The sequence below is a fragment of the Montipora capricornis genome, chromosome 10 (genome assembly GCF_036669925.1).
Source record: "Montipora capricornis isolate CH-2021 chromosome 10, ASM3666992v2, whole genome shotgun sequence".
Lineage (NCBI taxonomy): Eukaryota > Metazoa > Cnidaria > Anthozoa > Scleractinia > Acroporidae > Montipora > Montipora capricornis.
This window is the reverse complement of record NC_090892.1, coordinates 64,610,783-64,623,282: the sequence shown is the minus strand read 5'-3', so window position 1 is coordinate 64,623,282 and position 12,500 is coordinate 64,610,783. Positions and strand designations below refer to the sequence as shown.

At 39.5% G+C, this 12,500-nt stretch overlaps 1 protein-coding gene and 1 long non-coding RNA gene across 3 annotated transcripts in view; one reads left to right on the top strand and one right to left on the bottom strand.

Moving 5' to 3' along the window:
- Positions 1-3,562, top strand: part of LOC138019756 (uncharacterized) — a 13,961-nt gene extending 10,399 nt beyond the window's left edge. Inside the window, exon 3 of the long non-coding RNA XR_011126228.1 lies at positions 1,627-3,562. This is a non-coding gene — a long non-coding RNA (uncharacterized lncRNA). The remainder of the gene's footprint in view (positions 1-1,626) is intronic.
- LOC138019739 (cytochrome P450 10-like) overlaps positions 2,757-12,500 on the bottom strand; it is a 14,182-nt gene continuing 4,438 nt past the window's right edge. Inside the window, exons 3-10 of one of the 2 annotated variants that reach the window (XM_068866608.1) lie at positions 9,947-10,323; positions 9,296-9,460; positions 8,980-9,087; positions 8,193-8,242; positions 7,964-8,042; positions 4,840-5,002; positions 4,570-4,613; positions 2,757-3,557 (exon numbers count right to left, since the gene is read on the bottom strand). In XM_068866608.1, coding sequence (XP_068722709.1) covers positions 3,453-3,557; positions 4,570-4,613; positions 4,840-5,002; positions 7,964-8,042; positions 8,193-8,242; positions 8,980-9,087; positions 9,296-9,460; positions 9,947-10,323 — 1,091 coding nt within the window. In that variant the 3' untranslated portion in view covers positions 2,757-3,452. The remainder of the gene's footprint in view (positions 3,558-4,569; positions 4,614-4,839; positions 5,003-7,963; positions 8,043-8,192; positions 8,243-8,979; positions 9,088-9,295; positions 9,461-9,946; positions 10,324-12,500) is intronic. The other variant, XM_068866609.1, reaches the window with a different exon arrangement.

The window sequence follows — 12,500 nt, the reverse complement described above, 5'->3', positions numbered from 1 at the left end:
TGTCGACAAGTTGTAGTTTCTTGTACTCGCTAGGTTTAAGCTTTCCTCACTTGATATGACACCACTGGTTACATGTGTCACAAGAGAGAGCACGATGGTTCTTTGCAACTGTATTATTTCACTCAGGACATTTGTCAGGACCGGGATTCGTACTTATATCACCACTTCTAATTATTCTTGTAAGATGGAAGAAGGATGAAGAATTCGGATAGTAACTCATCCGAGATGATAAATAAGTTCTGCCACGGACTGACAACTTAAGATGGCGTCTCTGTTGAAACGATGCATGAAGATAAAGGTGGATAAAACCAAGGCTCCTAGAAGAATAAAACCTATAAAAAGGCGCTGCATTGAAGAACAAATCCGAATAGGGTTGACTCGAATAAACGTTCCAACTGAAGAAGAATAGATATGCTAAAATAAGCGTCGGCAAACAGCAGATCGAAGGAACACGTCTTACCGCGGCCATGTCACATGGGTAAGGGTAAGAAAAAGGGTCAGGGTAAGGGTAAGGATACGAATACAGAAAGTATCCTAAAAATGCATAAAAGCTAACCTTAAACTTTTGTTTAGGCCTGATTAGGACTGAGGTTAGTTTTTATGCATGTTTAGGATACTTTTTGTATTCGTATCCTTACCCTTACCCTGATCATGACCCTTGGTCTTACCCATACACTCGTTTTAAAAACGCCAGTCTTTTCAAGCTGATGAAGGAAAACGAGGATGCAGATCGGTAACGGCAATCTTGTTTAATATATCCTAGTATTGCATTCGTAATTGTATTTTTGATTGGAAGCTATAGCTGACACTTAATTTTGGAAACGTGAGCAGAAGGGGTTGGGCAGGCCTTGAGTCTCCATGGCACGGAGGCTTATAAATACCTTATTTACTTGAATGACGTGTACAAGCGTGCAATAATCGATAGCCAGGGACAATAAGAAAGTTCGGGCGATGTGGAAAATTATTTGAATGCTTTGCTGTGGAACGGACGTGGTTTGAACATGTACTTTCAGTGCACAGCATGATATCCAACCGCTTAAAATGCTGAAAACAGAACAGTCATGCGGGTGCCGTAGGAAAGCACTGTTAAGCAGCATTGGAGCCATTTGTTGGTATTCAAAACATGGGGAATTATAGGATTTATATATTTGCCTTTTCTTGCGTCAAATTCTTAACTCAGATTTATAAATTTGTACCACCGGAATAGATATGACAAGAAAAATCAAATTCTAGATCTTACGCCCGGTTATCGTATTCCCAATCTTGCCATTTTGAAATCAGGAGCATGTAATGACTTTAAGTAAGACTCACTGTCTTGCCTCTTACTTCATGTATGCTTTACATAGTGATGTCGCAGAATAAAAAGGCAAAGCACTAGCCCCACCCATACAGGAGTTCTTTTGTTGACTGCATTGCACTGGAAATCTAAGAGAGGGTTTACCGGTAAACTAGGCGAGCCGCTACAGCTGGATTACTAGTAACCACCTCGAAAAAAACAACTCTACATCCTTACTCGAAATCCAACTCGAAATTCTCACTCGAAAATCCAACTCGAAATCCTGACTCGGAAGTAAGTTTGTCATCGCCCCACCATTTTTAACAAATAGCGTTTCTTTGCCTCCATAGGGAGTTCCTTTACAGTAAAATTTAGCACAACCAGTAAAGTCACCATTACAGTCCTTTATGCTGCGACGATCATGTTTGGAATAGCGGGAAACAGCATCGCCATATACTTTGCAATCATGAAAAAGGCAGGGAATCGAGTCACAAATATGCTGATACTTAACATGGCCATTGCCGACATGCTCATCACAATGCCGTACAGCATTATTTTTCTTCAGGTGGGATTGAAGTGGATTGGAGGAATTCTCGGGCAGATAACTTGTAAAATCGTTCTCTTTTCCTACCAGGTGTCCATACCCGCCTCAATTTTTACGGTCATGGCCGTCTCACTGGATCGCTTTTTCGCTGTCTTATACCCAGCCAAAGTAAGAGCCTTAAGAAAAGTCAAAATGACAACTTTGGCCATATGGGTTAGCTCGGCGGTATACGCCGTTCCATTCATTTTTGCCCATGACATCCAACAACAAAATGGTATATATTACTGCATTCGCTATTTTCCACCCTTTGATAACGAAATCTCTTCTCAGATTTACTACTTAATCACCAAATACCTTACATACCAAAGGCTCAATTTCGTATTAACAAATGATGAAAGAAAGGAAAGGAAAGGAAGTTTATTTAAGTGTCTAGTCGTCCTAGCGCTGATGCACTAATTGGGGACACTGTAAATTGAAATTAGCAATTAACACAACTCAAGTCAAATGTTGGTTTTTTGAGGAGAGGGGAAACCGCAGTACCCGGAGAAAACCCTTTCGGTGCAGAGTAGAGAACCAACAAACTCAACCCACATGTGACGCCGAGTCTGGGAATCGAACCCGGGCCACATTGGTGGGAGGCGAGTGCTCTCACCACTGCGCCATCTCTGCACCCCAAATAATATAAAATAATAACCCCAAATAATAAAAAGGAATATTCAAGCAATAGAGGACTTTTTCTGTTTTTACATAGCCTCATCTAAACACGAGGGGGAGTTGGTAGAATTCGAGACAGTTAGGCAAACCCGAGACGCAGTCGAGGGTTTGTAAACTGTCGAGACTTCTCCCAACTCCCCGAGTGTTTGGATGAGGCTATGTAAACACAGAAAAAGTCCTCTATTGCTTTTATAAAATATTTCTCAAAAATAATTCGACAAATGAATGAAAATGCTGTTTTTTTAGTTCTTGATTGAAACAGATTTTCTTGATCCACGCTCACATTGTCTACCAGTCAATCAAAACGCGAATCTGACAACACATAACCAATCAAAATTCGTAATTTCGCAGTCGTGTTTACATACTCTTATTTAACACAGCTATTAACCACAGAGAGTGCGTGTACTAAGCACAGTAAATGTAATAATATGATAATATGAAAAATATGATAAAAAGACTAAAAAACTACCTATAGATATTAATACAGGATCTAATTATAAAACCTAAAAAAAACGAAGCCGTTGTTGTACCTTCGATGATACCATATTTATCATATTGTGATATTAGACGTTGCTATATTTATCATATTTTGATAGAAGGACGGGGGCCTCAAACGAGGTGTACGTGTCCTTTTTTGCTTCTGTTGGAAAGTGAACACTTGTCAAAATGTGTAAAGATCCTGTGATTTTTAATAATAATAATAATAATAATAATAATAATAATAATAATAATAATTACAGTTTTTGGAGCGCCTCGCTACGCCTCGGCGCTCTTACAATACTAAATAGAAATAATGAAAAATTGATAACTATTTACAAATTTCTATACAGTTGATCTAAGTTGATTTTTAAGCATTAATGTGAGAATCCAGCGAAACATAACTCAGTCGAAGCTAAATTTAAATCGCCAATTCACCGTTTATCGATCGACAAATCGTAACTCAATTTTCTTTTCCGGGACCAAGAGTGTGCTCACAGTTGGTTGGACTTCATTCAAAGACTCCACCCAGAAGTTCATGGACACCTGTGTGAAATATAAAGATTATTAACTTGGTTCCAAAATTGGGGCCATCAAAAAGAAGGCAGATCAAACAAACGTTTTCAAACGAAAAGTTCTGGTTTTTGTGCTTAAACTCTTACCAAGTAATGAACCATTTGAGATATTTCTCAATTTCACAAATGAAGGAGGTAATTGGGTTCAAAGAAAAGTTATTTCTTTTAATAACGGATGGTAGAAGAAAGCACCCGTTAGTTCCTCATTTTTATATCTCAAATCCCCTCTATTTTCCGAGGCCGGGGGCATTTTCTTGGCAAATCTTATTACAGGAAACCTCTTGTTAATTAACGTATTTGAAAATAACGCGACCTCAAGTAATGCGATGTAAAGGGAAATTTGCTTCCCAATAAGGAAAATTAACGCAAAAGAGAGAGTAAAATTGCAAAATGTTGGAAATTAAAGCGTCTGCTACCCCTCTCCAACAAAGAGAATTTTTTGTGAAAACGCAAACAATTTTTTTTTCAGCATTAACTGTAAATTCCAATTAAACTGTAAATTCCAATTAAATTGTAAATCCAATTAAATTAAATTCCAATTAACTGTAAATTCCAAAATACAAATCGGGCAATTGTCTCTAAACGTTTGGGTTAAGCGAAGGAATCTGGCCACTTGGACCGTTCTTTCAAGTGTCCATGATACCAAATTTCAAGAAGCAGAAGTTGAGAACTATTCTTCTGACAGCGAACACGAAGAAAGTGAAGTTGAAGTACAGTAAATGTGAAAGATTGATGTGAAATAAAGTGCGTGAATAAAATATATTGTTTGGTTAGGTGTCACGAATGTCTGGACTGAGTCACAATTTGGGGGAAATTAATGGTAAATAAGGTGCGGAAATTAACGCGCTACTTAATTACGAGCACGGAAATTAACTTTTGAATTAACGTGAGTTTCAAAAATTCGCGTTAATTTCCTATAATACTTGGTATTTACATTGAACTCGTAACCAGCACGAGTTCGTGATAAATTTGTAATGTCCTACCTGTGAAAGAAAGAGACGCATTTCTAATTCGGCCACTCGGCGACCTATTCAATGAAAAAGTAAAACATTGTTAAATGAATTGATCAGGACTGAGTCGGGCTAGCGTTGAACTAGTTTTAAATACCATGCGAACTAATTGTTTTTGTTTTGTTTTTTATCAAACTTATCCCGCGATTAGCCCTTACACTGCTGTCGAACATGTCCAAGTGATTTTGTTTAATCTGCTTGTACACTCAGGTACTATTAGCTACAGCAAGTGCATCCACTTACCAAGGCACATTCGAGTGCCATATCCGAAAGGAAGAGAAGCAAAAGCATGATATGAGGACTTGTGTGTATCATCCCTCATCCACCGCTCAGGTTTGTACTTTAAGGGTTCATCAAACAGCTTGGGATTGCGGCCCATTGAATACAACGCCATACGAACCATTGTCTACCAAAGAGAAGTCAATACGTAAGGGCAGAGAAGCTAACGTATGCGAAGACGCAAGCGCAAGGAAAAACACTGAAGTCTGAGTGCAAAACGCGGACGCAATGATTTCGCATACTTCAAGAATGTTTTAGTGTGAACAGAACGGAATAGAACACGCATGCGCACCTTCTTTGCTTCACGTTGCTTCATACTTCAGACCTAAGTAAGAGCATCCTTGCACCGGATAACATTAGTTAACATCCAACAAAAGCTTAACGTGACATTCCTTACGTTTTACACATCCCGAGATAAAGCAAATACATATTTTGAGATGACGTTCAAATGATCGTTCAGGGTCTCTCTTCTCTGCCTCCATTGTCGTTGAGTAAAGACCCTGGTTCACTCTGGTCACGTGGTACTCGTCGACAAACGTTTTCCCACTAGGGTAGTGTTTTCGTTATATTGTGATCCCGCAACTGGGCGAACGAGTATTCGTTTGACAAGGCATTTTTAAATAAGTAATCTTTATCTTACAATGGAAGTATCAAAAAGGTCAAAGGAGCGGATCTTATATTCCCACAAGTTCAATGTCGAGCGGCGACTGCCGTTCACAAAAAAAAGAATTGATTTTGTTAGTAACTAAAGTTGCTACTCCAGAACAAACACTAACATCAAAGACTACACCAAACAATACGATTGCTTGATAAAAATGTCCTTTTTTACTTTACCGCGGCTAAAAATATACACGCTATTAAAGCGCTGTGCAGTGGTAATAAAAAATACCTTAACGACATCGACAATTTACACGCAGTTGTTTAAATATAAATATCGTAAGTCAAAACTGTCAACTCGCTGTTCAAGATTGCGACTTTAGAAATCACGTTGTTTAACATTCGAAAGAAAAACGAAAATCAAAGAACAAAATAAAATACCTGCACATGTTAATACAGTTTGATTTGATGATTTGACGTCGATACGTGACAAGAGAAGTTAAATAACAACACACCGGCTGATCGCTGAACAGGTTTGTTTCCCATGGATAAACCTTTCGCTTGTTTTCTTGCACGACAAAATCTTCTTTCCTTTAAAATTGTCGCAAACTATTAGCATTCTTCGTTGATCCGGACCTTCACACGAGTGAAAACTTAAATAACGCGAGGGTATTTTCTGCGGCGTCCCATCGATTTGACCACACCTTTTGGCCTTTTACAACGAATTCCATATGTGTGGTACATAAAAAAGACGGTCATCTGGCCACAAAACCAATTGCGTGCTGATTTCCTTCTTTGCAATGTCGACAAGGCCTACATTGCCACCCATCCCCTAACAGATTCCAGAGAGACACGTGACCAGAGTGAACCAGGGTCTTTTCTCAACGACAAAAGAGACCCTGGGAACGAGGTTGATGAACGATGGGTGATGTCATTGCCCGACGTGCTCTGCGCGAGCAACTAGGGAGCTTAAGCACGCGACGTTTTTGAGACACGTATGGCAACCGGAAGTGAACATTTCGCATGTCAGGACAGCAGTGTCTCCTAGATTTTTAAACTAATCATCTCTAATGTAGAAAAGATACTTAACATAAATAGCAATATAAATGTAGCTGTGTAAAGACAAGTTGAAAGGGAAAACAGGTCACTTCCGGTTGTCGTCCGCGTTTCAAAAACCCGCGTGCTTAAACTCCCTAGTTGACGCTACAGTGAAGGCGTTGATCGAGGGTCGATCGTACTATCAAATAGTATTGATGCAATTCGCTTTGTTAGGGTTAGCGTTAACCTTCAAAAACAGTCTACAGTACCCACGGCAGGGAAGAAAGCTAGATTGCGAACAGTCCCTTCATTTATCAGTCGAGTCTCCTGCTTTTCTGAGACAATCGCGTTTTGTCAAGCAAAAGAATTAAAAAACCGAGGGAGCCCTGGGAAGAGGACAGAAAGAAGGGATTGCACTGTAACCGACGCGTTCAGAATTCGGATTGGTCCGTTGACAATGCACCGCTGTCAAATTTTTCTGACATGTTAATTACTTCTTGTCAATTGTGTTTCGATTATAAGTACGATACGCCTTTTAGCGGTACATTTCGATCATTTATTCCTTCAAAATGGGAAACAATGAACCCAAACAAGAGCATAAACTTGCAGTCGAAGCTCTGCTATCGGGCAAGTATGCTATGGCTGTGCTACCAACTGGTTTCTGGCAAGACTTTTATTTATGAGAGTCAAACGCTATTCGATCGTGGAAATCGTTCCTCGTTGCAGCATCACCGAAGACGAGATTCGGTCGAAAGATTATCTATGAGTAGTTGCCTTCGAGAAGAATGGGAGTTGTTAAAGGAAATGGTTTCAAACAAGTGTTGAGTCATTATTTCTGCTGAACAAGCTCTGTCTTCTGAGTCCTCCGTTCTTAACAAGAATTTGTCCTTGATAGTTGTGGTCGAACATCACACCGTCGAAACTTGCCAAAACACTCCAACATTCAATTTATCATTTATTCTGCAAATCCGGCAAAAATTTGAGGCCTCTCTCTGCTTAGCTTTTCTGCTGCTCTTTTTACCGGGTTTCTTTGGAGTGTCGGTCATTGAATTCAAACTAAATACAGTAGTTTTTCTGCGGTTTCCTTTCCGAATAGTTCATTGAATTCGACATGCACATAAATATTCCCACGCCGTTATTGTAGTTATTTTGGGTGTTTAAGAAAGGCGGAACCATCTGTCATATCACTTTCAAAAATTAGATTAGCAGATTTGGTCATTCTGAACGCGTCGGTTACAGTAAAGGGTGAAGTCCCTTCTTTCTCTCCTCTTCCTAAGCCTCCCTCGGTCTTTTTATTCGTTTGCGTGACAAAACGCGACTGCCTCAGAAAAGCGGGTCGCCCGACTGATTTATGAAGGGACTTCTCGAAGTCTAGGAAGAAGCATAGACCGTTAAGATGGGAATAATCAATAATCAATCAAGCTCGCCATGTCGGCTTATCAAAGTGACTTACTTTGGGTGGTATGCGATAGCCCTGGATAACGATCTCTTCAGGAAGAAAACGAGTATTTTCAAAAGCAATGGGATACATCCTAAAGAAAAAAAACAGTGGAAACATAGACGAGATTTAACGTAAAGCAAAACAACTTGAAAACAAAGCTTAAATTAAATAGCAAGTTTTTGAGAAATCAATAAGCCAAAATATAATCCAAGCATTCACCACAAAAAACATTTTACTCAACTGATATACGGTCCAAAAATTGGAACATTTGAATGTTATGTGCAGAGTGACCTGAGCAATAAATGAAAAGGATGGCTGAAGATGATCCTATTCTCATTTTTACAGGATGACGAAAGAGCACCTAAGCGGTTGCGAAGGCTTTTGCTGCCAATGAGATGGCAAAATGTGTGTAACATCTTATTCGCTCTGGACTCCTCAGACCAACCACTGCTGTCTTTCCATACAAACCACTGACGTACTGCACTGCTAGCTGATAACACTCTTGCGAAGAGGCATAAGGGATATATATACACCTTATTCGATGGTTGAACAAATAATACGCGTCGATATTTTGCGAGTTGCGCAGTATTTTTCCGAGCTCCGAGTTTTATTTGGTAACATTGTTTTTGAAAAATTCATCATAAAGTAAAGTAAAGTAACCATATTTAACGTCGATAACTCGTAACAGTAATTCAACTGACAAACCTGAGTTCGACGGTGCCCTCATTTTACTCCCCCCTCTCCATCAGTGCTCCGTTTTACGGGTATTTAAAGCTACTTAGCTACACGGAAAGGAAAGAAGTCGAAACTAGGATGCGCGATTTGTGATTCGAACTCAGGACCTCTAGCACCAAGGCCGCGCACTAACCGACTGTGCCATCCTTGCTCATCTGTCCTTCAGGGCGCTTGCGAACCAAGGTTTTTTTTGGGTGTGTTTGAGGCAACAGGAAGCACCCCGATAGGGTGATACCACACCGTATATGAGGGTGTGGGTACTTCACTGCGGGAAAACAGCACAAAAAACCAACCTCTAATACAACATCCCAAAAAGAAAATAAAGAAGGTGAGTTCAGCAACTCTATTTCGTTCATTGATTGATAACCTTTGGCTTCTTTGCTCCTTTGTCTTGAAACTAACTAAAAAAACAAAAACAATTGTCTACAACAGTGTTGTCGCAGACGTGACGCTTTGACAGTCACGTCTCGCGCGAAACGCGAACTTGAGCCGCGTACGTTATAATTGGCCATAATCATAGTGGCTTGATTTAACGATCAAGCACTATAATAAATATCTCGCAAACTTTGTAACAGACCACAGGTTTCGATCCAGTTTAATTTACGTTACCTTAGTCTCTTTGATACACGCTCGCAAGAATGGCATTTTCTGCAATGCGGCAGGTGTAGCACGTTCCCCTGGTTTCAGAACTGAGCTCACTTCATCGTGAAGTTGTTTTTGTACGTCTGGATTTCTTGAAATCAAGTACAAAGTCCACAAAGTAGTGAAAGATGTCTGTAAACAATTCAGTGTAAAACAAAAATTAAAGCCTTGTGGCTTTTTGAGTCAATCTCAAATGTTTTGAAAATTCTCTGGTTTGTGCGACCATATTTTAGGGGTTTTCGAAGGAAGAAAGGTAGGCAGGAAGGAACTTCATTTAAGTGTCTAATCGTTCTAGTGCTGGAGCACTAATTGGGGACATTGTAAATTGAAATTAAAAATCAACGCAAATCAAGCCAAATGTTGGTTTTTGAGGAGAGGTGAAAACCGGAGCACCCGGACAAAAACCATTTAGTTTCATTGTGTAATTTGTAAAAGTACTGGGACATGCCGTTGCCAGTAACCTAAGTTGATTTAATTTGAGGTAAGATTTAGTTTACAACTGACTTTCATGTCTTAATTTATCTTTATGCTTATATTTATTGAAATCGTTAACATCTCTCCTTCTTCATATATCCAAAAACATCTATTTAATTTGGAGTTAGGTTTACCAGCACATACCGTTTCAATTGCTGGGAAAAGAACTTCAAGCAAGTTCGTTGTTATTTCTTTGAAACTGATGTCTTCTCTGCTGATTAGAAAGGTGAGGAACTCAGCAGCGTCATCCTCCTGAATGTCTCCTTTATCAAGTCTCCCTTGTATTTCGCTCATCTTTTTCTCAATACACCTGTCGCCAAAACTGTAGATGACATCCATGTGATCATAGAAATCCTGGACAGACTTCAACCTGTAGAACTTATCGAACCATGAAGGAACTAGGAAAAGCTTCAAAAACAATGAGAATATCTTATGAGCTGATTCCAAGAACTTGGCATCTTCAACTGATGGAGATTTGCTGAAGGAACCAAATCGAGTCTCAAAAAGGACAGTTCCGATTGCTGAAATATTACAACAAATTAAGATCTCATGAGAATTTAAGAGATTTGTCGGGTTGCCAAGACCTGAAATGGGCTGTCCTGTTTGAAAGGTCAGTAACCATGGCAAGCTATGGGATTTTGTTACAATTATCCTGGGGTTAATATCGACCACCCAGGGACCGCGCAGAGGGAAGGGCTGGGAGGGCTTTAGCCCCCCCACCCCCCCCCCCCCCCGACTTTTTTGCAAGAATAAAAATATATTGAACAAAAAATAATTTAACAAAAGTAACGGAGTGAAAAATAGCAAAAAATCGTTAATTCGAAAGTGACCAGAGTTACTGGCAAAGACAAACCCGCAGATAAATAGACAGAATGAAGCATTAGTCGTTACAATTGTAAAATATTTTTTCGCTTCTAACCTAGCAGAGGTAAACGTCTTTTAAATAGCTTCTTTTTCCTGCGGACCTCTCAGGAAAACGCGTTGTTTCGTAATTGGTCAATTTCGAGACAAAGTAATAACTGGGTTTAGTTTATAAGGCGATTCTCAAACAAATTGTTTATTAGTTTCAACCTTGATTTTTGGAAGATCATGAAGTTATTGTTTCTCTTGTTATTGTGCGTCCTAATTTTAGCTCGATCAGCGCGAAGTCCGTCTTTTGATGACAGGCTTCACGGCTCGTGGAGCATTCCAATTGCAAGTTTTATTGAACGCGGTCTGTTTATGAAAACATTTTGTCATCGAAAGTACTTAAACCGCAGAATTGTGTATAGCTCTGGTCATCAAGGAACATTCAATCCGGCGGTTATTACGAACAAAGAAGTGCACATGGTACACGTACGGCAACATAAATACGAACGACGAGACTTCACATACCACCAGTAATGCAAAGAAGAGATCTCTTAAAATTTCTGATTACTTTTCCAGACAAAATCAGACACTATGGACACAGCAAAAGAAATCGTTTCCCTCATAAAGTTCTCACCAAAACAAGAAAATCTCCTGGGGAAAATAAAAGAAAAGCTAGAAGGCCCTGAATCTGAAGCCAAGGGCATATTTGGCCTTTGCCCCACTAGATGGACAGTACGCGCAAGCTGTTTTCAGCGATTCCTAGACAATTATGCAGCTCTTCTTCAGGAGTGGACAATTTCCACTTTGCTATGCACCATAATTAAATACAATAATTTCTTAGCCTGCACCGGAGCTTTAAACCCACATGTGCGTTTGATATAACCTAATGAGCGATTAGCTTTCTTAGCAATGGAGTCAACATGAACTTTCCATGTAAGGTCACTTGCCACCATAAATCCAAGATCCCGATAAACATTAACAGGATTAATCAAGTTAACTCTCATAAAATAAGGATAACTATGAGGATGTAGGGACCTAGTTATACGAAGAATTTTACATTTACTGGAATTAAACTGCATCCCCCAAGAGTCACCCTAGCTCTTGATTGCAGACACATCATCCTGAAACTCCAAACAATCATCCAAGGTTTTTATTGACCGAAAGCACTTTGAATCATCTGCAAACAAGGCCAGGGTCGATTCTGGAGAAACAATGCTAGGTAGGTCATTAATGTACAGCAGAAACAGGAAAGGTCCCAAAATAGACCCTGGAGGAACTCCTGAAACTACTGGCAACCAATCAGATGAGCTGCTTTCTATTACCACCCTTTGTCTGCACCCCATTAAATAACTTGAAAACCAATTCAGAAGGCTCCCATTTATACCACACTGATTGAGTTTATACAAGAGGAGGTTATGTGGCACTGAATCAAAGGCCTTGGAAAAATCAAGGTATAAAACACCAATTTGACCAGAGCAATCCAGCACTTTACCTAAGTGATGTAATACATACACCATCTGAGTAGTGCATGATCTCCCCTTGATAAAAACATGCTGAAGATAGTAAATTTGATTCTTAAGTATACTCCTGTTCGGGAAAGTAAATTCAAGCCATAAAGCTTCAACATCAATCAAATTAAGCTTATATTTGTTCTTCGTCGTGCAACAAGCTTTGATTTATAGTAAATCGCACTACCGCCGCCACATTGGTCATCCTTGCATGTAGATTAGTGTTCATGCATGTATTATAGCTTACGGTTTGAAGCAATTATTCAGTTCCCTTGTCAGTGCTAAGGAGGTACCTTGTTCAGCAAATGCAGTTTTTGTGTTGAGCTTAATAACATCCACCC